The 25300-nt window shown below is 44.0% G+C and overlaps 1 protein-coding gene across 26 annotated transcripts in view; it reads left to right on the top strand.

Moving 5' to 3' along the window:
• FNBP1 (formin binding protein 1) overlaps window positions 1-18642 on the top strand; it is a 132920-nt gene extending 114278 nt beyond the window's left edge. For 8 of the 26 annotated variants that reach the window (XM_090023003.1, XM_090023002.1, XM_090023005.1 and 5 more), the window contains 6 exons: window positions 2080-2189; window positions 5126-5258; window positions 7815-7936; window positions 8311-8450; window positions 10246-10404; window positions 13521-14904. In XM_090023003.1, the coding sequence (XP_089879129.1) occupies window positions 2080-2189; window positions 5126-5258; window positions 7815-7936; window positions 8311-8450; window positions 10246-10404; window positions 13521-13552 (696 nt within the window). In that variant the 3' untranslated portion in view covers window positions 13553-14904. Of the gene's footprint in view, window positions 1-2079; window positions 2190-5125; window positions 5259-7814; window positions 7937-8310; window positions 8451-10245; window positions 14905-15927 lie in introns of those variants that run through there. The other 18 variants (XM_090023006.1, XM_090023028.1, XM_090023012.1 and 15 more) reach the window with 4 other exon arrangements.
• Window positions 18643-25300: the final 6658 nt, after the last annotated feature.

The following is a 25300-nucleotide window of genomic DNA, read 5'->3' on the forward strand; positions in this document are numbered from 1 at the left end:
TTTTGAGTCCCAGGCATGTGGTTCTATGCAGTGTTAATGCGCTGGTCTGCAGTATTGTCTGCTTTGCTAGTGTACGCTATGCAGGTATCCCCACCACTCGTAGTGCAGGCCTAAGTTTCTGGATGACAGTGGTTTCAGAAGTTTAAAAAAGGATTTCTGGTTTGTCATTTGTTTTTGCAACTTTCAAATAAGAAGTTGCTGGGAGGAGTCCATGCCTTTATCATCTGATGGACACGTAAAAGTGGACTGGTAGCTTTCCTGTAACTACGTATCCTTCCTGTCCACTACACCACTTGCAGTCCTTCAGCCTGACCCCATGATATGTACCATTTAATAGCCTGTCCATAAAATACTGAAATTGCTGTGGCGGGGGGAAGATGCCCCATTATGGTGGGCCTCTACTCCCCCACATGTGATCTGTCTAACAAATGGCACATTTTATAGATTAAAAAGATGGGAGGAAACTCCCCCAGGTGTGTCCTTTTGCATTTGTAAAATCTCCTGTGTACGTTTGTTTGAGAATTTGGACATGGTTCTCTTAAACTGAAGCTGGTTAAGAGAACCCCTAGCTGGTTAATGCTGAGATGTTTTCAGCATCGCTTACCATAGCCTATGCTCTCATCTTTTCACCAGCAAAAGAAGAGACTGCATTAAAAAAGACAGTAAAGACTCGGGGACTCAGGGCAAAATTCTGTTGCCCTTTGTGCGTCTAAATGGCAGATGTCTAACTATTTGCCTGGCCATCTTTGGCCCCTGCTTTCTGCTTTGGATAAATAAGTCTGTGTGTATGGAGTTAACGTGCAGTAGGCCTTTGTGCTAGCTGCTTGTGTACAAGGCTTTGTACACACGTATAGCCCAGGTACACATGTAGCTGAGTATAAGACCTGGAGAAAAAGGTGGTGGGTGCGGAGGAGTGGGTCTGTGGCTGTCTAGGTGAGTGCCCTAGCTGCTTAGCTATTGAAACTCGTACCTGCTACTTGTGGGCTTTGATACTTAAGCAGCTGTGTGTGTGTGGAGCCTATTGTACATGTTCAATCAGTACATATGTGTGTATGTGTCCACGCTATAGAGGAGTAGAATCACTTCTGCCCATAATGGCATCATAATGGCTAAAAAGCTGCCATTGAAATACACCCAGGGAAATAGAGTTCTGTCCTGACTGTACGTATGTTCTATCTGCTGCATAAACCCATGCTGGTCAGGAAGGGGAATAGCATTTTAACAGTAGATATGGGTATTTTATTTTGAGCAGAATTGGGATCCAATATTCCTCTCTTCCTCTGGTTTAAATATGCAACTAGCAATGTTACTCTTGGTTTAAACTAGTATACATGAGAAGAGAACTGGATTCTGTGTAGTTGACGGGCAGAGGACTCATGGTGCATTGATCCCATGTCACTGGAGAGCATGCTTATAAAGTGCATACGTATCAATGGCATATCCCAAAGGTAACATTTCTGTAGAGTGAGCGAGTGCCAGAGGGTCCTACTATTAGAGTGCTTCTAAGGAAGCAGGAAATGATTTACCCTCTCTTTCAAGGGTACTGCACCTGGGCCTGCATCTACAGTTTCTGTGCTGCCCGAGCAAGTTGTGTCCTGGTTTGTGTGGTGCAGGTCCATAATTTAAATTTGCACAGGAGAGATGCATTCCCAACATGAGAGTAAAAGCCAGTGCATGCTTCCAGTAGGGATGACACCTGCAGCACAGCAGGGGAAAGCAGGAAAGATCAGGCTTCCCGTGAGACAGGAACTCCGCAAGATAAAATCAAGTGTGTCATACCAGGATGGCAACAGATTCTCTGCTTCAGCCTTGGGCTCTGACATTTCACAGCCAGCAATCTTTTGCTGTCAATTTCTTATGGCAATAGGACATTGCATTGAGATGGTTTTCAAGTATTCACGATCTAAACTATTCAAAGCTTTAGAGATGTAAAGATAAAGCATGACAGTGCTTCAAACCATGATGGTTTTGCACAGATTTTCCAGACGGCTGTTTTCAAACTGGAATTTTGAGGGATTTACTTGAATTTTTCAGGCTCTCACTCATCTTTGTTTTTCTCCCTTACCATGCAACATGCAGGGTGGAGGACCAGAGGACTTCAGCAACCTCCCACCTGAACAAAGAAGAAAGAAACTCCAGCAAAAGGTTGATGAACTAAACAGAGACATTCAGAAAGAGATGGATCAAAGGTAGGCTGAGCTACTGTATCAGGAGAACTTAAAGATGGAGAATGGTAGAGTCTGAAATACAATAGAAAGTTGTTGCTTTTAAAAACAACAGAGGAACAAAGTTGAGCACCCATTGACGCTGCTGCAGGAACCTGCTGTAGGAATGGCTGAGATGACTAAAAGCATGCTGGGGGTGGATTCAGGTATCTAGGGCAGGGATGGTAGTTATATTATCATTCCACCCTCCCACCTTATAATGCCATCCACCGTTGAAATACAGGGATATGAAGGCTCTACTACAAGAACCTCAATAGTCAGCAGAGGTAATGGTACTCCTAACCATTTTTCCTTTGATGTGCCAGGCCTTTGAAGGGGAACATATGTGCAATTATTTGGGGCCAAGTAGGTGTCACAGAGTGTTTGGATTTACCTCTGGGTATGAATCAGCCCAACCTTTGTAGCTTTTTAATAAAAAGTTTGGTATTTTAATATAAGATCCCTCTGTGCTCAGCTCCCACCATGTCTTTCAGGACTACCAAGCCTATAGACTTTTCAGCATTGAGGTAATGGCAATTTGTAAATGTTTCAAAGCAACCTTGGACATGTTCTGTCTTCTGGGGGATCCTAATAACACGGACTTTTATTAGCAAGGCAATGTTTACCAAAGTACTTGGTTAATCACCCATTTTAGTTTTAAAACACTGTGTTCTGCTTATATCTGCTTTCTGGAAGCAGAACATCTTAATGATTCTTGCACCTTTGTACATTTGTTTTTTAGGAGACTTAAGTTTTATCATCCTGATTGAGAAGCAAGTCTTTTAAGTGACTCGGCTTTTATGGGTTCTGGCTGTTTATATTTCCAGCTCCTGGTTCTCATTCTGTGATTGCTTTATAAAAAAAAAATAATTGGTGCATCACACACTTGCAAGAGACAGGAGAGCTTAGCTATCATCTAATGATATTTCAAGGCTAGGACCTCGGTAATATTAGGAAGAGGTGAATGCTTGCATTTTTATCAAAGTCCTTTTTATGTTTGCCAAACAAAATTTAAGAAAGCATTTAATTTTGGTCTCAGTACCCACAAATCAAACAGCAGTTTTTTTGTTATAAGCAATGTGAGGATAATTCCCTATCAGCAATCAGAAAAAAATAAGAGATGATGTAACTGTACCTACAGATAGTTACATTATTTGTTTTGCATGTTGTCTTGATACTGTAGTATTTGTCCTTGCATAATTTCCCTTTCACCTCACATTTTAATTGATTTTTATTTGAATTAAATAACAGTTATCCATAAAATTTAGAGCAGACTTGCATTAGGTCAGTATGGTATTTAAGAGATAAGACTGCTGAACAGAGCACTAACAGGAACAGTCAGAAAAGCAGAGTGAATAAGAATCCATGACTCATGTGTTTGTAATAATGTCCTTTAATGCTGCAGCCACACAAAAGTCTCTACTTCCTTGGCACCCACTCCTTTTCCTGGGTTCTCCCTACACAAAACAAAGTATGCACAGGGCTGCAATTGTCATGGGTTTTGTGGGAATCTCTCACATAAAGAGAACATTAACTCAGATCGTGGGACTCAAGTTAACCTTTTTACTCCAAGTAATGCCTGGAGAAATGCTGAATTGTCATGCCAGGAAGATGAGATGTCAGTTCATTAAGTCACCCCATTTCCAAGCCAGAAAATGTTTTCTTGTCCTGTAGATAAAATCGCTTAACACTTGACCTCAACCTGCCTCATGTCAAGTTCAGCGCATTGCCATGAATGATGGCTCTGCAAGACATCCCTTCTGGCTGGGCACAGGAAAGCATGAAGCACAGTAATGTAGACCTTGAGGTACCAGCTTCCAAGATGGCAATTGGCATCTATCTTGAGCTGAAATATAGCCCCAAAGACTGTCTCAGAAATGCTGCATAACTTCACAGGAGGCAGCATCACTTCATGTGGCCTGACGTCCATCTGTTGCTACACTGTGACAAATACAAACCATCTGGCTATAATTTCATTCTAAACAACGTAAAATAAATATATGTTGGGGGTGATTTATATTTTATATGCTTAAGGCAAGCAAAATGCAAGAGACAGGGCAAGAGTTTCTGGTTAGTGCTTCATTCTGTACCAAAATTTCCAAGCCTCTGGCCCACATTCTGAGCTGATGTTTAGTCCAGGATGGGGACACGATTTGGTAGTTGCAAGAAGCTGGGAAGATATTTCTCTGGAGAGTGCAGGTGTTGTTCTTTGGAGCAGCCCTGAGCTGTGGAGACCTCAGCCAGATCTTTTTTTACCAAGGTTAATTAAGTGGAAATCCCAATATTAAGTAAGAGAAAACTTGTCTGAGTCGAAGCCAAACTCATACCTTGACTCGCTCCTCCCAAAGGCAAGTCATGCTGCCACCCAAGAATTCTACTCCAAGAATTTGACCACTTTTCCTCTGGTTATAAAGGATGAGATTTTCAAAGTCACCTAAGGGATTTGGATACTAATCATGCCCCATATCGTATATATTGTGGCCTTTTTTTGTCCACTCTTACCAATGATTTGCTTGTAGAGCTGATTATATAACTGTTATGCATATGGAGTAGGGTCCTGTAAGGCACCTCTGGGTGGCGAATATAGATTACACACACAACACCCTGTCCCACTTCTTATCAATGTCTTATGGTACAGTGACTGTCGGTAAAGACTGTCCAGGGGAGGCAGTGCCAGGTAATTCATGAACTTTATGTACAGACAACTTCAGTGCTATCAAGGGGAGCCCTCTAATTTGTAAGTGGGTTAGCCTGAACAGAACAAAGTCCTTGCATAGTGGTTACTACTCTACACTTGATACAGCTGGGAGTCCTGTCTCAGAGTAACCTGCTTTAAATTTTTGTCATCAGGTTCAAACAGAAGGGTGGCACCCAACTGCTGCCAAAATCACCCTTGTTGTTTTTGCCTCTTTTCCTTGCAGAGATGCCTTAACAAAAATGAAAGATGTCTATATCAAGAACCCACAGATGGGAGACCCAGCCAGTGTGGATCACAGATTAGCTGAACTGGGACAAAACATGGAAAAGTTACGATTAGAGGTCCAGAAATTTGAGGTATGGGAGGGTTTGGGGGACTAATGCACTCCTGTGACAGAAGCCTCTATCTAATTCTGTGATTCCCAAACTTTGCCTCAGCATGACCCCATTTATGACCCCATTTCCTCAGCATGGTCCCTCATACTCAACTCGCAGCCTCCCACCCCCACCTTGGTGCCCAGGGCCAGGGGCCGCAGCCTCCTGCCCCTCCCCCGCAGTGGTGCCAGAGCCCTGGCTTCTGCCTGCAGGAGATGGTGGCTGCTGCAACTGAAGCCTGGCTCTCCCCTCCTTCCCCCCACTGAGGGTGGCACAGCTGGAGCAGAACTTGTGATGGGTGCTGGGCAGGATGTGGGTTGCCTGCTGCGGGCTCAGGGCTCCCCACCCTGCTGCCTTCCCTCAAGGGGCTCTGCAGCCCAGCGGATGGGACTAGGCATGAGAAAGAGCACCATACCACCATGGTCACTGAGTTGAGGTGCTCCCTGCCTCCCCGGCAGCAGTGAGGAGCACAACTCCACGCTGCTGCTACTGTGCCTCACCTTGGTGGCCACGGGGGCATGGTGCTCTCTCCTATACCAGGTCTTGCCTGTGGGGTCAGAGGCAGCTCCTGCCCAGAGCTGGTCTGGCCCCGCTGCAGCCCCATGCCTCACTGTAGGCACAGAAATCTCAGGGGACCTGTGCCCCCCTGCCCTCCATTGCCTGTGCCCTCCCCACTCTTCCAGTGTGTTGGCCCTGCTCTCACAGACGTAGCTGCTTGGCTATATATGGTGCCCCCTGCACCGATCGCTCTCCTCTGCTCCCCCCCAGCTCCAAGCACCCCCTTGCAGGCTGGAATTCTGTCAGCCTGCAAGGGGAAACCTGTGTTTTCTTGCGTTTTTGTCACTCTAGAAACCCAAAACCCTGTTTATTGTGACCCTTTCTGCTATTACAACCCTATTTGGGTCATGGCCTGCAGTTTGAGAACTGCTGCTCCTATTAATTAGTTCTGGTTCAGTAAGCACTTCAGTACTTGTTTACCGTTAGTGTGAATGCATTTAAAGTTAATCAATACTTTGTATTTTTGCTGAATTGGGGCCTTTTCACAATAATATGTCCTGGCTCCTTCATTTGTGTGGTTGGCCAGCAAACTTGGTCTGTATTTTTCACAAAAAAGGATAAGTAGCAGAAGGAAGGATACCCTCTTCAATGCTCTGCACTCTTCCGTTTGCAACACAGTGCCTTTCAGGTACCAAGCGAATTCCACTTCCATCCTTTCACAGCCAAAGTTTCATCTTCTCAGTAGCATATCTCTTGATGTTACTAAACTGGTGTGCACCAAGGAGTGCACTCTCCACCCAGTCCCTATTCAGACCTTGTGAGAATCCAAAGCAGGATGAAGGAAAAGAATCAATTGAAACACATTATTGTCCAAAGAAACTGCTTTTGAAAGTGTAATGAGGATCAATGGAGAGGGCTGTCTGTATGTCTAATAGCTGGACAGAAGCCATGAGATGAAGCACATTTTAAGGAACAGTCTGCTGTTAACAGAAAGCATTTAAAAGATACAGAGGCTCTCGATGGAATAATTGAACCCATTATCAATGCAAGCCATTGTAATTACACCAGAAGAATTATAGGGATGGGGAAGGATTACATTCCACACTCTGGCTATGTCCATTTACGCCTACAGTGTTATTTTGGATGCTTTTTATATTTGCTTTGTTCTCTACTGCAGTGGCCTCCAAACTTTTTTGATCACGCCCCCTATCAGTAAAAAATTTTTGAGCATGCACCCCCAATATATGTATATTTATTTATTTATAAATTATATACATGTACTACTCAGTGTAACACTGTACAAAGTTTGGAGACCACTGTACTACTGTACCTCCGCGCTGTGGAACTCCCACTCTTCCCTCAGGATACCTCGCGTACCGTACGTGACACGTGACCGTCTGACATACGGACCGAGTGAGGGCGTCAGTGTCAATCCGTATATTAAATATTAGTAAAGCTTAATTTCTTTCTTATTTTTTTTAGATAAAAAATGAATATAAATAAAAGTCCTAATATTTTCTTCCCGCACCCCAATGGATCATCGTGCGCACACCCCACTTTGGAGACCACTGCTTTACTGCTTGCAGTATCTCGTTGGATGTTAGGAGCTTTTGCTTTCCTCCCAGCTATGGCCTTTTCCCATTTGACATTCATGGATTTTTTTTTCTCTCTAATGTTGATGAAATTCCCATGCTCCTTTTTCCTTACCTCATTGTTCCTAGACTAGCAGCATTTCAGTGCAGCTGTAGCAAACTACTGTTTTTGAGCCTGTAGGGACAGCTCACACTGTTTTCAATCAGCTTGTACATTTTTTTGGCAACACTGATATTTTAAAAAATATGCTTAGAATGCAGCATCTGTATCCCCTCATCCCTGCTGACAGCAGCTTGAAGTGAAGTTCAAGTGCTTTTACAGTAGATGATTGTTTGCCTTTATTACAGCAATGTGAGCATCAAGTATAACACCAAAGAGCCACACAATGCCCCTTGGCTATCTGAAGTGTTCAAGAGACGCATGAAACCTGCTGCTTTCTTTTTGCAGGGCTGGCTGGCTGAGGTGGAGGGCAGGCTCCCCATGAGGACCGAGCAGACCCGCCGACAGAGCGGATTGTATGAAACCCAGAATACCTCGGCCGTTAACAACTGTGCCCAGGACCGGGAGAGGTACAGTATCTGTACAGAGCTGTTCTGTTCAGTGTGCTAGTTCCCGTTACTCCGTCATTTCATTACAAGTACCAGCAGATATTCAAGTGCTGCATGTAACATGGCTAATCCATAGCCAGACAGCAAGCTGCTGCTCTTTAAGAAAACAGTAATTTCCATACTTTGATACAAAATCATTCTAATTTGCCACAGCAGAAAATAGAAGAATGAATGTTTTGCAGGAATTCCCCCTTCACACTGTGGAAGCAGCCAGTGATACCAGCGCATACTGCAGCTGCATGCTTGGTCTCGACTGGTTCTGCAGCTGAGTGTTTCCTTGTCACACTGCTCCTGAGACTGGTTGCTATAGTTGCTGTATATTTTCCTTTCTTGAGCAGCCCTGATGGCAGTTACACAGAGGAGCAGAGTCAGGAGAGTGAGATGAAGGTGCCGGCTACAGATTTTGATGATGAGTTTGATGATGAGGAACCACTTCCTACCATAGGAACGTGCAAAGCACTCTATACATTTGAAGGTACTGCTAACCCTTCACATCCATGTCACTTAGTGCTGTGTTATTTGTTTTAGGGCTGTCAGTTAATTGAAGTTAACTTGCTCGATTAAGGCAAAAACAAATTGACATGTTTGTTTTTTTTAATTATGTTAATCGCGCACATTGTTTTGACCAGTGGAGAGGACCAGCTCTGGATCAGCTGGAACCCGTGTGCACAGCCGTGACCCGGCCTTGCCCTACACCTGCTCCAGATTCACCAGCCCACACTGAGCAGTGGCAGTGGCTGGGCAGAGGCTGCTGCTCTGCACGAGGGTAAAGTGACCCCTCTCCCTCACCACTGCTGGGCCTTACTTGCTTCAGCCACCTAGAGCCCGCACCTGGACTGTCCTGTGGCTCCTCTCCGCTGCTGTCACCACTGCTTCTGGGCTATGCAGCAGGGCAGAAGTGGCAGTGAAGAGGAGCTGCAGGGCAGCCTGGTTGCGGGCTCCAGGCAGCTGTAGCAAGAAGGGCCCAGCAGTGGTGAGGGGAAGGAGCTGCTTTTCCTCCACACTGAGCAGCAGCTTCTGCCTGGCTGTTGTCATTGCTGCTGCTCACCGTGGGCAGGTGAGTTTGGAGGAGGCGCAGGGCGGGGCGGGCTGGGGTCCGGGCTGTTCCAGGGTGAGTCCGGAGTGGGTGCAGGGTGGGCCGAGGTCAGGGCTGGGACTGTGTGCTCTTCATGGAGCAGCTTCAGGGCGCATGGGCTCCAGGTTGTTGGGTGGGGCAGGTGCTGACAATTGTTTAACTATGCAATTAAAATTGTGATTAATGATACCTTTTTTTTAATCTTGCAATTAATTGCAATTAATTTTTTAAAAAGTTTGTCAACCCTATTTATAATGAAAAGTAACAGTGAAATAAATCCCCTTCACTGTGCTTGGTATAGTTAACACAGTCCCTTTCCCTGAAGAGCTTGATTGGATAAGACAAGCAACAAGTGAGAGGAAGGAGCTCAAGTACAGGGTGGCTGGACCCGATGATCTTGTAAGGTCTCTTCCAGCCCCAACATCTATGAATCATTATTTCCACTCTCCAAATTTGCTGAGGACAGAGATATAAAATGTTTTGCCCAAGGTTACAGGGGGAATGAATGCAAAAGCAAGAATTAAGTACAGACTTCTTGTGTCCTGTGTGCTTGTACAATAGCAGAGAGAGGACCAGATTTGTTTTCCACTTCATGTACTTTGTTCTCTGAGGGCCAGATGCTACATTCATGCAAATCCATTAGAACTTTCCTGTTGACTTTAATGGGTACAAAGTGTGGCCCAGAACATCTCCCTGTTGTTTGCCAGGCAAGCATGCAGTTGGTTGGAAAAATCTGTATCAAATGAACTGTTTAAAATTTCCCCATAAGGCATATTTTTTATGTCAGGATTATATGAGGCACAGGTACTGCACTCAGCCATAGAACAGATTTTTGCCTTGCTGCCATGCAGTGAATTGTAAATATACTCTGCCTATTGTAAACAGACACCCTGGTCTTTGGTAACTGCATCTCAGCAACATAACAGTAAAAGCTGAATATTGACTTAAGATGGTCAGTAGAACCCAAGCTCATGATACGTTACTGTTGTCTTCCTGGAATTTTCCACTGCAGATCTGATGTCAGTGCTACACCCATCTAGGTCTTTGAATACATGCCTTAGCCTCCAGAATCCATGCTGCTTGTGATTAAAGGACATTGTTTCAGTATATTTACTGAGTTTCCCCCTGGGTTCCCATGGTTGTACGTGTGCGCTACCTTGGGTAGGAAACTTAAACTGTTGTCTCTGTGTTTCAGGTCAGAATGAAGGAACAATTTCAGTAGCAGAAGGAGAAATGCTCTATGTAATAGAGGAAGACAAAGGTGATGGATGGACCCGAATCCGGAGGAATGAAGATGAGGAGGGTTATGTCCCCACGTCATATGTCGAAGTCTATTTGGACAAAAATGCCAAAGGTGCTATGACTTACATTTAATACTGTTTTAATTAGTTTGCTTGCTTTCACAGGGACATTCCTCCCTGAAATGGCTCAGTGTTGCAGACGGGGCCTTTTTAAGGACTGGACGATGCCACAAAGTGCATTATTTCATACACTTGCATAATGGACTTGTATGACGTTATGTACTGTAAAAACTTGATTTTGCTTGGTCAGATAAGAAGTTGCTGAGTGGTTAAACTGTTAAAATTTGGGGGAAGACCTGACTGTTAGCCTGAGATGACTAACTGCCAACACACAGCCCAACTTAACATGGGTCAGATAAGGCCATTCTTAACACCTGTGTGTCTTCACTAGATAGTCAATGGATATTTCCTAGCTACATTTCAGCTGTAGTTGGAAATGAAGTATTTTTTTCAGATTTGACTATATGAAATGGTATACACAAAATAATTAGTGCTTTTATCTCTGGATGTGGCAGCTTTTTGGAACCTAACCTATTCTGTAGGCCCTTTTAAATGGAGACAGGGGCCACCCTTTAGTTTCTACAGTAGGAGAAAGTAAATCTAACCAACATGGAGCCATGAAGTTACCCTCTCATCCTTGGTAAATCAGTGAAGCGGTGGCATTTGAAGAGAGTCAGGAAGTCATCTTTTAGACATGTATGTTCTTTTAGCTGTGAGACACAGGTAGCTACTACTTCTGCTCATGTACATGTAAGCAGTGAGGTACTTCTGAGCCCAGATTCATGTCTCTTGTTCCTCAGTTTTCTTTGTCACTATTTACAGCTGATGACAGCCCTGTTGCCTAAGTAGGAAAAGTGCATACAAAGTCATGGTTAGTGTACAGGTGTGATGCTCTGTCCAAGTAGCCAGGAGCTGCCAGGATAACTGAGACATCAAAGAGGTAACAGCCCTGTATGAGTGCCACTGCTTTAGATCAGGAAGTTTCTGAAGTTCCCTGTTAGTGGCTTTTTCAATCTTTAATTCTGCAAGATACCTTTGAAAAGCTTAAGTGTATCCCCTTTGTGAAACAAGCCTTTCTGTCCATTGTAAAGCAGTAATGTTCAGGCTGGACTGTAGGCAACAGGTAGAAGGTCTTTCTGCAGACAAAGACCACACAACTCAATACACTCACGTTGCCTTGATTCAGTATTAACTGATACCAGACCTTGTCCTCCTGAGATGAAATATGGATTGTGGGTTTGTCTTGACCTAATCCAGAGGGGTTCTGCTAGTGTTGGCGATGGTAGGGTGAATTGAAACCCTTTCTTCAAGAGTTGGTGTAGGACGTGCAGCATCCTGTACCTGTTCATTCCCTGGTAAAGTAGTAGGAAAGTTGACTCTCATTGCACACGGATGCAGAGAGCTTAGAATCCCTTCTCATTCTAATGCTGTCTGGTGTGGAGATCGACTACAAGTCTGGCCTCCCCCGTTGATGATGGCACTTGCAAGCTCAGGCTTTGCTGTTGCTTTGCAAAATGCATTATCCTTTTTTTGACCCCCATGGGGACTGCACTGAAGGGCCAGTAGAAATCAATAGACTAGAACAGGGTGGGGGGCAATCTGTGGCACAGGTGCCACAAATGGCCTGGGCAGCTTTTGTGTGTGGTGTGCGGCAGACTGGGGAGGGATTTGGCAGCACAGTGGCAACAAGGCAGGAAGCAGAAGGAAGAGCAGCAGATTGGGTAGGAAGCAGAAAGCAGAGCAGGAAACTGGGCAGGGGAAAGTGACCAGTTTGGCACTCAGAGACAGCGTGGGGCTAACTTTTGGTACATCTACCAAAATGTTGGCTCCCACCGGGCTAAAACGCTTTAAAAAACCTGCCTCCAAACAGCAAGCATGACTCCTCTGCCCTTGGATGTACATCAGGTATCACGTCCTTGGAGCATTTTGTCAGGGTAATTGCTTATGAGCCCAGCAGCCAAGTGGATGGAATATGCAGCAGTGCATGCCAGTCTAACAGGGCAGGGAGAAATCCTAATAGTAGCAAAAGCAAGAGAATCCAGAATAAAGGCTGCCCCTTTTCTGTAGCTCATTGCAGACTGTGAGGATATTGCAGGAACCTTTCAATCCGAACACAAGATTTGGCTTCAAGCAAAGCACTTAATACACTGAGGTTATTATGCAAATTATGATAATAACAAGATTGCTGCATCATCTTACAAATCATGTGCGCTGCATTATGAGTGGGCTGTTGACACAGCTGCAGTCATTTCCGTCCCAGCATTTGTTCATTTGCTTGCCCCTAATGTTTTAATCTTCCTCTTTTTTTAATCCCTTTTGAGGGTTGTGTTTAAAGAGCCATATACATGCAGTTTCAGGAAATATGGTAACAACCCAGTGAAAAGTCAAGTAAAATATACCAGAGCCACAGTATTCAGGAAAATACTAATGAACTCGTTTCCTTCACTTTCTTAAAATCTGAAGTGGAACCCCTCATAAAATTGCTTTTAAGACGTCAGTGTGAGGGGTTTGAAGGATCTGCCTTTGGGTTCATAGGATAAGCCGTGTGGTCAGTGGCCGCTGAAGACAGGTTAAAATGGAAAATGTGACTAAGCCCTTCCTTCTAGTTGAATAAGCTGCCAGAATCTACAACTACATTCTGTTTTATGTGGGGAGACTGGGTAAAAAAACCCACTCCTTTAAATATTAGTTAAAATAAAATTGGGTTGAATTCAGCCAAACTCTGGATAAATTCATTACACCTCCAGCTAGGAGAGCAGATGCCAGGGAAAGGCCTTGTTCAATGACGCTGAAGCTGGGTCTGCACTGCAGTGAGAGGGATGCTGGCAGGACATGTAGGCATACCAAGCTAGTTCTGTTTAGCAATGAGGCCACTATGGCACGGGCTGTATGAGCTCGCTTGGGGCTGGGTACTTTATCAGGTAGCTGAAGCCCATGATGCACTGGCTTCTGTGCTGCTGCTGCTGCTCTAACTGTATTCAGGTAAGCCCAAATAGGACGTGCCAGTTGCAGTCTCTCTTCTGACCACATTACAGACAGAGGAAATACTCATGAGAGTAGGGGTCCCTCAGTAAGCTTAGAAAGGTACGCCAGCGAACAAAGGTATTAGCAAACCCTTTCTCAAAAAGAGCAGTTCATGTTCATCTTGTCTTGCTTTCTTTTCTTCCAGATGTGTCCCAAATCACTTCAGAAAATCTCTGAGTAGGTTTGCATAGGCTCATTCACCTTTTGTTCTACTGATTTGCTGCTATGGTTATTTTAAGAGGTGCATTTCAGAAGGTTTTCTTTAGAAGAGATGAAAGCACATAACCACATCCCTGTCAATGAGAGACATTCTGTTGGGTACAGTTGATTCAGCTTCTGAACATCTGAAACTTCCATTAATGCTAGATATTTGCACGTGCAAACTAAGAATTGAAGATGTTGGATATTAATCTGCATGTTTCAGGGCTTATGCTGGCTTCTGACTGTTGGGGATCAGGAAGAAAATTCTTCTATGGGCAGGTTATCCAATAGCAACCTGCTGCAGGGTTTCTTATACTTTCCTCTTACGCATCTGGTACTGGCAATTGTTGGATTCTGGACTAGTTGGACTTTGGGTTCAGTCCAGTCTGGTCTGGCAATGTGTAAATGACTATATTACCTCGTAGTCGCCTTAGGAACAAAACTGTCTTTCAGTGATTACCACTGTAAAATCAAGATTGATATTCAAAAGTTACATAAAATAACCTTCTTTCTATTAGTTCAACTTCCTGCCCACGTCTCCCAACAAAGATGTCATGTCCAGGAGAAATATTGGCCGTTCGGGTGCTGGGGAATGAACAGAGCCTGTTTGTGAGGTTTTATTTTTTGGAACAAATGTTAGAGCCACAGGCAGATTAGCATTTTGGTCCCTTTGTTTCTGTGGGCTCTGTACCCGTCACTGCATACAAATACGTCTCTGTGGACAGCCCGGTGATTCTGGCAGCTTTGTGGCTCTGCTGTTTATTTGCCATAACCATTATCTAGATTCTTGATGACTTCTTTTTTTTAACCATGCTGATGCACTTTTTTATCTTAGGATAGGTATGTGATTATTTAACGTTTGCCAAAATATTTAGGAGACAATAATTATAAACTGGATTATGGCAGTCGTTTAAATTCCTTTTGTTAAATGCATCTCTATAGTGCTCCTCCTGAAAAGAATAATTTGTATATACTGTAACTTAAAAACTAAAGTGACTTGAATTTTGATTGTTTTTATCTTATTTTTGTTTTTTATATATATTACGGTTTTATTGGCTGTTCTTCTGCCTAACCGAATTTTTGTTTTGATAATCATTGAACCAAGACATGACCCTGTTACATTGATAAAACTTTTTGTTTCCCAGCCGTCTGCCTGTGCCAGAACTTTAATAGAACTTCCATTCTTTGTTAAAAGTTTGTAAAATATGGCCAGTGTGATTTGTTCCTCTCCTATTCTTATTCTTTAAAGAAAGCACATCTGTTGGGTCTCTCCTCATAGCTAGCTGTATTCCCAACTCTTCCTCTAATAAACATTATATTTTCTCATTCTTGTGGGGTTTTTTTTTTTTTAGTGATTATTCATATAAGTTGATTCACTTTACAGACACGGAACAAATGGGATAAACTTTCCCTTTATCTGCTGCCCACTCAGAAAAGCATATGCATACCAGAAAGGATGTGGTGTTGCCCTTTCTAGAAAATTGTTGTCACTGCACTTTTGTTAAAATGTTACCCCGCTCTCTCCTCTTTCCCCCTTGTTCTCCCCGCCACTTATTTAGAGGCATGAGAGATGGGCTTGGACCAATATTCCAGATCCAAGTGCACTCCCAAGTATGGGGTTTGGCTCTGAAATTCTTCATGGGCCCAACTGTCTTGGACAAAAGCAAACCTCTGAAACTTTAGAGAAAGTCTAAAAGTTGGGCCTGAACTTTATGGGTACAAACATATAGTGAGCTGTATTGACAGAGGCTAGGAGGACAGGCATCTTTTCTGGACTTCCCATCAGGATGAAGGGTCTTCACTGTTTATTGTTTGTTAGATGGTCACCTTTCTTTGGATGCAAGTTTTGCAACTCCTGTAAAATGCCTTCTCCATATATGCATCTGTTTCGCCCACCGTCATTCTTCAGCGTTGTTCATAGTCTCTGGGAGCTACGATGTGAATTGGCACACCCACTACTCCTCTGCCAGTACAAAAAGCCAGTCATTTCCTTTGGTGTGAATGATGCAGACTCACACTGGCGGGCCTCACTGTTGAATTTGCATCTTACATGGCCACCAGAGAGGAGCAGTGCCCATGGTGAAGTGTGACAGAGGTGGGCAGGCAGGGCTGACCTGGGGCTTAATGACTTCGAAGTATGCTTTACGCTGGCTGACAGTGGAGACCAGGAAGGTTGTTCTGGCCCAAGGCAGTCCTTGAGTTAGAGCTGTTCCTGGCAGTTGTAGCCTGGTAGATGTCCTTGGTGCTGAGCTTCCCTTTTCATCCTTCCCCAGGCAGTGCCGCTCTTAGGCGAGCCCTTCCCCAATCTCTGTCTAATTCAAGTCTTTCTTTTTGTCTCTCTTATGTTTTAGATTCCTAAAGGTGTTTGTGCTGGTGCAGGAACCTCGGGGCGAGCTTGTCACAGAAGGAGAAACAAATGGTCTGTTTACCCTGCAGGCAGTTCACACACACCCATGAGAGCAGGCGCCTGGTCTGGTCTGGAGTTAGCACTTGAGACAAACTAAAGTCTAAATTCCATCCCAGCATTACTCAGCCGCTTGCTCTTTTTTATGGCATGCTACTTGTGGCTCAGACTAACTTATTGACTCTCCCCACTGTTCTGCCAGCTGGGCCCTGCCCTTCTGTAGAACATGCTCAGCCTTCCCCTCCTCACCACTGCTCCCTGCACCTCGACCAGATGACAAACTGCTGGCTGCACTTTGATACAAAGAGTAACCAGAGAATCCCAGGCATGTGCCAGATGGTATTCTACCCTCCCCTGGCCCTCAGTCCATCTGAATGTATGCACCAGTCCATCAGCATTTCACACAGTGCCTTTGGTGCCACTCTTGCAGGTAGTCTCATCAGACAGCTAGGAAAGGATGAACATACACGTGGAAAGCCAGCTACAGGAACCATGTTACAGCAGCCAGGCTGGGCTCTTGAGTCCAGCAGCTAAATTTAACACATCAGAAGATGGATTCCCCAGAGGAGTCACAAATGTTAACACGCCATTTCACTTTTTAAAACATGGCAGGTGCTTGCTCCCTCCACTTGTCCCCATTGGCGTTGTTACATCCTGCCAGCCTAGATGCTCATGCACGTATGCTTGCTTTCCTGCTCGCTTCCTCATGTGTGCACGCACACACAAACACACACACACACAGAGGCATTTGGGTTTGAAGCCCTGTTCCCCTGGCCACCAAGACCTCGTTTTCATTTTGTTTCAGCCAGCATGCTCGCCCTGCTGCCTTGCCTGCACCCACCTTCCAAAGGGTCGCGTCACTTTGCGGTCCGTTGTTAATCTCTTTGCAGTTTTTTTTATGCATTTCAGACCTGCCTTCTCCTTTTGCATGAGCTCCTGTGCACTCTCACGAAATGTGTTTTAACAACAGAACTGTGGGGTCTGTTTAAAAAAAACCATAAAAGAAACTGTACTTCATGACCTTCTCCCATCTCACCACGGACTGACTTTTGGCCCTGGAGCTTCAGGTGGGAATTCTGGCTTATCCACTGTCACATATCAACCACTCTGTTGTCCTGTGCTCTTCGTAAGAGGAGAAACAGCTTGATGGTGGTGCTGTGCCTTGTCACTTTGCATTGTGGCAAGGAAGCCATGCTGTTTCCAAATGTCACGTGATCTGGAACTAAGCTGCATAGACAGGGGTTTGATTGCTTCCAAAAGCCTCTGGTCCAAAAATGTCTCTCTCATCCTTCCCTTCAAAGTCTTTACACTTGGATGCTGCAGTGATCCCATGCCTCCTCAAATATTGTCTAACAGCAGCCAGTTTGGTAATAATTTGCCATGTCCTGTCTTATGAATCTGTTGATTTGATTGATTGCATTATGAGGAAACCATTTGTGGGGTGCAGGACTAGGAATATCCAGTTCTCATGACATTTCTCTGGGTCTTTTGCAAATGTACTAAAATTAGAGAAAACTTAAGGTAGATGCCACCACAGTTAATGGACCTGACACAAGACCTCCGAGCTTTGGTTTGCAGGCATGTTATGTTGCAATGCTGTCTGCTGTTCTTGTGAGCAGAGTCCGTACTAAGATACAGTGAGTGGGAATCATGCTTTTTCTGTTCAGATTTGCTGAAAACTTTCCCACTCGAGGAAATGGTTAAGTTCCTGTTTAGGTTAAACATTGTATTCTTGGCTTTGTGCTTTCTCTTATTTTTTTATTTCAAAATTTGACTTTTATATTCAATAGCACAAAGTCACTCATTTTTATAGTTAATGCTGTAGCTATTGCATTATCAAGCTTAACAACTACAAGCTTCCACAAGCAGAAAGACGACCAATTTCTTCAAATCTAATTAACATGGCCTAGGAGCCTGCACTGTCAGAGAAGCTGGTATAAACTCAGAAACACCTTCAGCCACAGTGTCATCAGTCTGACGGGTCATGATCAGCTGAACTGCCATCCTTATTGTTGCTCCTGTTTGTTTAACTCCTTAGATGTGTATGTACCTGGTAGCAGAGTAAGATCAAATTGTGTGTACCGCTTGCTCTTGTGAGTCAATACACAGAGCAGTGATATAAATGTGCAGTGAGCCTGTGGCACTGCAAGATCATCCTATCCCTACCGGGGATCTAAATGGTTAAATAATCAGGAGTGCAAAAATTCTTAGCTGCGGTATTTATTCTTTTGTGCATCTGCTACACTGTTGAATCAGCAGTTAGAATCGTCTCATTTTCACCCTTTTTTGTGCCATCTGTGTAAAAATGAGAGAAAAGTTTGCTTTTATATATTTAATCTAGGTGGACAGTATATTATTGTCAGCCTCTGTGGAACATTTGAACCATCGCAATATCAGTGTTGCTATATAGCGCTTTAAAAGGAGCATTAGCTTTGGCCATGCCAACTGATTTTTCTTTGGAAGTGTTACCGGAAGACTCTCTGTGGAGTTTTTATAAACTTGATGCCCATTTTCAGAAGCCCAGATTTGACAAGAAAACATACTAGCACCAGTTGGATACCGTATCTTACACAGCTTGTTTCTATTGTGTTTATCCAGGGTAAGAAGTAGATAATTGTGGTAGAATTTACTTTTAAAATAAAATGGAAATAGATTAAATGTGTGACTGGTTTATAAAAACTCTGCTTGAACTTACTAAGATCACACTGCAAGTGTGATTGTACATGCTATGAAACAAAATCTCACCCACGCTTGTTCCCAGACAAAGTTTCTCTAATGCCCTTTCTTAACATCTGTAAATAGAGAAGAAAAAAACATATTTACTGATACTGAAAAGTTGTGTTTAATGCTGAGTATTTTTCAAAAGTTCTTTTGGTCTAATGCATATCAGTGTTTTTTTTTCCTCCCTGCTTGAAGTGTCAAAAGACCTAAAAGAAGCCAAATTCTATTTTAACATGATGATGTTGAGCACTTTTTTTATTTGTACTTGTGTGTGTATGTGTGTCTGAGCACTGAACTCTAGATTTTGGTGGCATCTCAGTGTTGTGATTTCATTGCCAATGTAAAAGGTTCTGGTGTTGCCCATTCATTTCTGGAGACAGAATTCAGCCAAATAAAGTGCTTCCATTTGAAAGCGATTATGGACCTTGTAACAGTAAATGGAGAGTCACCTACATATTTAAATAAACCTTTAATTTCAGAAATATAATTTCACTGAACCCTTGTGATCCTGTAGGGTTACAAGCAAAACTACCTGCTTGTTCCCACCAGAAAAAAAGCCTAGACTTCCTTGGCTTTTTACTGTGACGTATTATTACCCATGGTTCTACAGTAGCGCTTTTGCCAGCACCACAGGTATTTTCAGATGGGAATTCAGCTGTGTGTTAAGTCATGTTTTAGCTAAGTTGCAGCTTGAAACCCCTATGAGTTTCTCTTATGCCTCAGCATTCCCACTGAGCTGCTGGATATTTTTTGATTTCATATCTAAGTGTTAAAAAGTTTCATCTGGTAAAATGCCATGGCTGTGTTGTCATCGGTTGTCATCTGAGGGATGTTGAAAGAACATTTTTACCCATGGTACTTGACTTTTTGTATCATCCTGGAGTTTTCAGACACCTTAGAGCATTTATTTGTGATGGTCATAGAAAGAAACTAGCCTAAAATGAACATTGAGAAGACTGAAGATAGATTTAATTGCAGCTTTCAACTATGTGAAGTGTGGTTCCAAAGAGGATGGAGTTAGACTGTTGTCAGTGGTGGCAGCTGACAGAACAAAAAGCAGTGGTTTCAAGGGCTAGGTAGGGACAGACATTACATATAAACTGGTTTAAGTGATCAGAAACTGGTTTAAACCTGTAACAGAACAGATGTTAAGTGCACATAAACCAGTTTGAAAATGGCTGAAATTGGTTTGAGATAAACCTGGTGGAATATAGCATCAGACTTAACTGATTTGAGTCAAACCAGTTTATGCAATGTCTGTCCCAGACCCTTTGCTGGTTTAAGCTAAACCAGAATCCGCCAGCATCCTGGCATGCCCTCTTGGCTGGGCAGGGCTCTCTGCTCCGCAGCAGGGCTGTCCCCTCCCGTTTTCTCCCTGGCTGCAGCTCCAGCAGACTGCAGGCTTTTCCTCCCACCCCCCACTCTCTCTCTCAATCCCCCCTCCTCTCTACCTTGCTGAGAGGTGTCTACGCATTAGCTAGCAGACCACATGCTGCCTACATTCTGTGGCAGACAGGACAAAGGGAGAATCAGCAGGTAGCTGGTAATGTCCCTCTGTTGTTTTTTTAATGGGCTGATAAACACTGAATTAGGAGTGGTAAACACTGTATTAACTAAACCTCTGACAAGTCATTATAATTTTATTAGTCTTTCCCTTTTTTAGTTGACATTTGCTACCCTTCTTATCAGTCGTTCGTGTGTGTGTGTGTGTGTGTGTGTGTGTGTGTGTTTTAAGCTTGAACAGAAACAGTTCAGCCAAGGAGAGAAGAAAAGTGCAGTTATTCTGGTAGGAACAGTGTTTATATACATTTTTATATGCATGTAGCTACATACATATAACAGTGAAGTTAGAGCTTGAAATTTAACAAGCACCAGTTTCCTATGCCATCACTGTCTCCGTTGGTGACCCGCTGAAAACTTTTTTTTGTTTTGAAAAATGTCTTTTAAATGTTAAGTCTAGTTTGCTATGCAAAAAAATTAAAAATCTGCCACTTCACTAGTTGTACATGAAATACCCAGGCATTAACATTGGTGGGATGATCTTTCAGTGTTTGGCTGGATTTGCACATTTGTGGTTAAATAGTGTATTAGGTCACATACAACCTGACCTGGAATATAATATGTACTTTGTTTTTTGAAAGGCACAATGGAAAAAAAAAAAGATCTTTTGTTGTAGTAAGTAACAATAGTAGCAGCAGCTAGGGGGTAGAGCCTACTTATTGCCTGTATCCGGCAGGAACTGTTCTTGCTGTATATAATGCATACTTCAATTTCCAGCAGCTGGTTTTTGGGAGAAAAGTGCATGTTGTACGCAAAAAAAATATGGTAAGTTTTCATATGCAAGGGGCTTGTGGAATGGGACCTGGAAGGATGCGCGAGTAAAAGGGCTCCGAAGGAAACTCACCAGCATGTGCATACGGTACAGGAGCAAACACTGTGCGGTTTGCAGAATGGAGGCAGTTAGCCATGTTAATTTGAATCAGTTAATCTCTAAGGTGCCACCCTGCCCTCTCTTCTGCAGTTAAGGCATCGTTTTCCTAAAAACCTTTGGAAGTGCAATCCCAAACCCATTAAAGACTGCAAGATGAATCTCTCAAACTTCTGTAGAGGCAAGGGTTGTCAGAGCATTTTCCACTCAGTCACCTTGTGCATATGAATTGCAGCAGATTTCTTTCACACCAGCTACGTGTAGGTTAGATGGTTAACAGAACTGCTCCTCACTGTCTTCTGAATCTGGATGGTATGTAAGGAATGAGATGCAAGTGGAGGGTAAAAGTGGAAGCCCCTTCTGTATAACTCAAAAAACAAAAAAAATGCTGCTGTCAAAGCACATCTCTTTCTCCTGCCAACTAAGAAAGGGAGACGTGTGCAGAATGACAGGGAGCGGTCACGCAAAGACTACTGCCTTGTGTGTGCAGAAGGAGCAGAGTTCAGTATGTGCATGCTGCAAGCATCTCTTGAATCTGCCAGCTCAACTTTGTTGGAGCCTTCTTGTATGGCCTTACCTATTGAAGATGGAAGTATGCTTGTGTGTGTGTAGAGTGCACCTTCCTCTCAGTTTATTTTCAAAGACAAGATCAGCTACTGTCAACTGGGAAAGAGTCTTTTAGCTACTAGGTTGCTGGTTTCCCTTAGGAGTTTCTCTATCAAGAAACTGTCTCTTCCTGTGCTTCAGAGCTGCAGTCTTGAAACCTTTAAAAAGACTTTAACCAGACAGTAGCATAATCTGTGGTCCTGTCTGGATAGTCAAAAGTAGGGAGGATTAGCAGGCAACCTGAGGTGAAAAAAGTCTTCCCTAATCATGGTGTTGAAGTGGCCAGTAAATAGGTGTACCTGATGGTTAGATACACAGCGGTCCTATTTCTGGATGATGTGAACGCTGCCATCTGCTGGCTAACGGAAGGGACGCGTCCTGGCTTGATAAACTTCTGGACTCGCCCTACTGCCCTTTCAGTGCTAATCCTGATCAACTGTCTACTTTAAAAATGACTATTTTGGCTGGAAGGCACCAGCCTGAAACGTTTTTTGTTCCTTATCCCTCTCTTCATAAATTCAATCAGCTGCTCCTCTCAAGGTGAACCGAGGACATGACTAGCTTCTGGCTGACTTGGCAAGTCAATCACCTGTATGCCCTGTACGTTGAAAACAGGCTATTCTGGGAGCCAAGAGATTTTGCAGTTAGGACCGGCTCAAATCAGATGGATACCGAGTGGTGTCTGGTTCATCAGTGGAGGAGGGGAGAGTAGAGCAACTGCACAAAACGGTTTTCTAAAATTCAGTGTCATTTTTTTTAGAGGTGCAACAGTTCTGATTATCAGTTGCAGCAAGGCACCAAGGACAACCAGAGCGGAGCAGCATTATCTATGAAGCAGCCCTTGAATAATGAATTATCAGCCAGTAGAGGAAGAGAAAGGTTAGGACAGGGGAAAAAAAAATGCAAGGATTGGGTGCATGTGGTTTCTGACCTCCAAGCCCAGTATATGGATAACACCAAGAAGGGGTGGGTGGTCATAGCTCCACCTTGGGGCTCCTTTAATGATCTGTGCCAGCTTCAGAATAGAAATGGAGCCTCTGAACAAATAGCTAAAAGGCACTGAGCCAAAGCTAAGCAGCAAGTATAGACCAATAAGTGATAGTTGCTTGTATTTAAGGCTTATCTTGTATTCACAGCATGCAAGTCACCAGACAGGGCACCGAATGTTGGTGAGAATTTGTACCTGTCATTCCAAATGGGGAAGAAGATATGCAGTGTCCATGGTTTCAGTAGCTGTCAGCAGAGGGGCCTGTAAATTGAACTTGTTTGTTAAAGTATGTAATGTCCACCTCTGATACAAGGGGAGAAAGATTGTGTCTTAACAGACTGAGCTTTTAAAGAAAGGTTTGGCTATAATGGGTAGGAAAAAAGGATAGAGGGAGACCAGCAAAAAAAAAAAACGAACATGAAGAGACCATTAGGGGAGTTGAGATGTAGCAAGGAATAAATAGATAAGTAAGGTATTGTGCAGCCAGCTGGTCTAGAGCTGGCTGGGATGGTCTGAGCAGGCACCAGAAAATGATGGGCTACTGATGCAGATGATTTGAGCAATACCAGCTCTAAGGTCGGGTCTGGAAGTGCAGCAGGGCTTTGGGGTTGTAAACAGACAGTGGAAGGGCCAAAGGTGTCTGATACAATTAAGGTTTTGCCACTGAAGCAGAGCTTTTTGTCTAGACAATGTATACGTTTCTTAAAAGGACATTTGTGTTCCTGGGAAGGGGGGGTATTGGGGGGGCGGGGGTGATGGGACAGATGTGCTTGCTTGTCTTCTCCAACGGTACAAGCTCTTCTGCAGTTGCTGTGGTCCCTAGAGTTTTTCCAGCTGTGGGTTTGAGGATGGTTTACAGTGGCAGGAGCACGAGCTGTATGTGCATGCTACCTGAAAGCAAGACTACCCCCCCCCACCCTCACACATCATTATTGGGAAACACAATTTTCCTCAAGCCAGTGCAGCAGTTGGACTGAGTCAGTTTAATGTTTCGGCTTAAGTTTGCAGCAGCCTGGCCTCAGCACAGGGCTTCCTGCAGTCTCACTGAAGGCGAGATCCTGGGTTGTCTTGAACCCTGCTCACTAACACAAGACTATGAGATCAGCTGGTTACAGTGAGCAACTCTACAATCCCCATGTGGGTCTGTATAAGGAGATGGCTTAGAGTTTCCCCAGTTATGTGGCTGGGGATCATCTCCTTGGTGCTACTGCCAGCTAGGGAATATCAGATCAATTTTGAAGCGTTTTCAAATGATCCCAGGAGGTGGGTCCCCACTTCCAAAGCAGCACATTTACACAGCTGTGCACAGCACTGTGTGCCCTGCTGCCAAGTACAGAGGCATTTCTGTGCCCTTGGAAAGAGTGGAGGGCTCAGGCTCTGACCACACTGTCCAGCTCTTAGCCATGTGCTGCTCAGCAGTTCTTGGGTGTCCTTCACCTTAAATCCTGCCAACACTAGCTCCTGTAGCATTTGAGTGACACATTTACAGCTCAATACTTTACTTGCAGGACTGGCCCAATTGACTGGACTCAATTTATGATTTCAACCACTGATTTTGCCAAGTTCAGCTAAAGAAGCAGTCTCCTACATACGTTAACAGGAAAGCAGCGACTGCCAGCTTTGGGGCTACTCTTGCTGAGCAGTCTCGCAATTGTCTTTGCATCATTAGCAGTACCGCAGTTGGACACTGCCTTCACGGTGCCTGTCTTTTCACCCCGGCAAGGTTGCTTTAAAGTATGCAGTCGCAGGGCTTCCATCACCAGTCCGACTACCTCCTCCTAATGCCAAGTGGGTGCGTTCCAGAAGATGTCTACTGCCATGGCATTTGTCTCATAAACTGGCACTTGTCCTGTAATGGATCACACATTTCTGCTGTAATGATCAGCAAGACAAACCTCTGCACAGGATGTAGCATATGGGTGGAATTATTATTTTTATTTTGGCCAAATCCTGCTACCTTGGTCTGTTTCTAAGGGCCAAAAGGGGTGATGTGGGAGCTGTTGGGCAGCTCTGAAAGCACTTGCTTTGGAGACACTCAGATGTTCAGCAAATTCTCACTCTACCACCACTGCCCGGGACAGTTTGGAACATCTTGCACTTGACTCTGGTTTGGTAGGTGGTGCTGAAAAGCACTGTACAGACAGCTTAGCAGTCCTGTAGTTCCCCATCTATAAAATGGGGAGAGGTGGAGTTTCTCCAGGCCAGAATCAGCGTCCTCTCACTGTCCCTCTCCATAGTGTATATATCACCTTTACAGAGAGTGTGGCGAAGTCAGAAGCCCGAAGCTCAGCCGACTTTCCCTATGGTTCTGCCTGGCTCATATAGGCATTTACAAATGCAAGTGGGTATAAACAACCTTTCCCCTTCAGGCTGCTTCTCTGGTCATCCCAAGTCAGTAGGGTTCTCCTCTACTGTTAGGACCTGTGAGCACTTCCTGAGTTCAAGCACTTGGATGTAAACAGCATGCTGTCCTGGCCTTGCCAACAGGCAAGCAGATTTCCAGCTGATAAGATGGTTTGAGAAAGCAGACAGCTGATGATGTGCTCCCAGTCTATTTTAGTGAATACATGTGATCAT

The sequence above is a fragment of the Crocodylus siamensis genome, chromosome 11, assembly GCF_052110815.1.
Source record: "Crocodylus siamensis isolate JL-2025a chromosome 11, ASM5211081v1, whole genome shotgun sequence".
NCBI classification, from domain to species: Eukaryota; Metazoa; Chordata; order Crocodylia; family Crocodylidae; genus Crocodylus; species Crocodylus siamensis.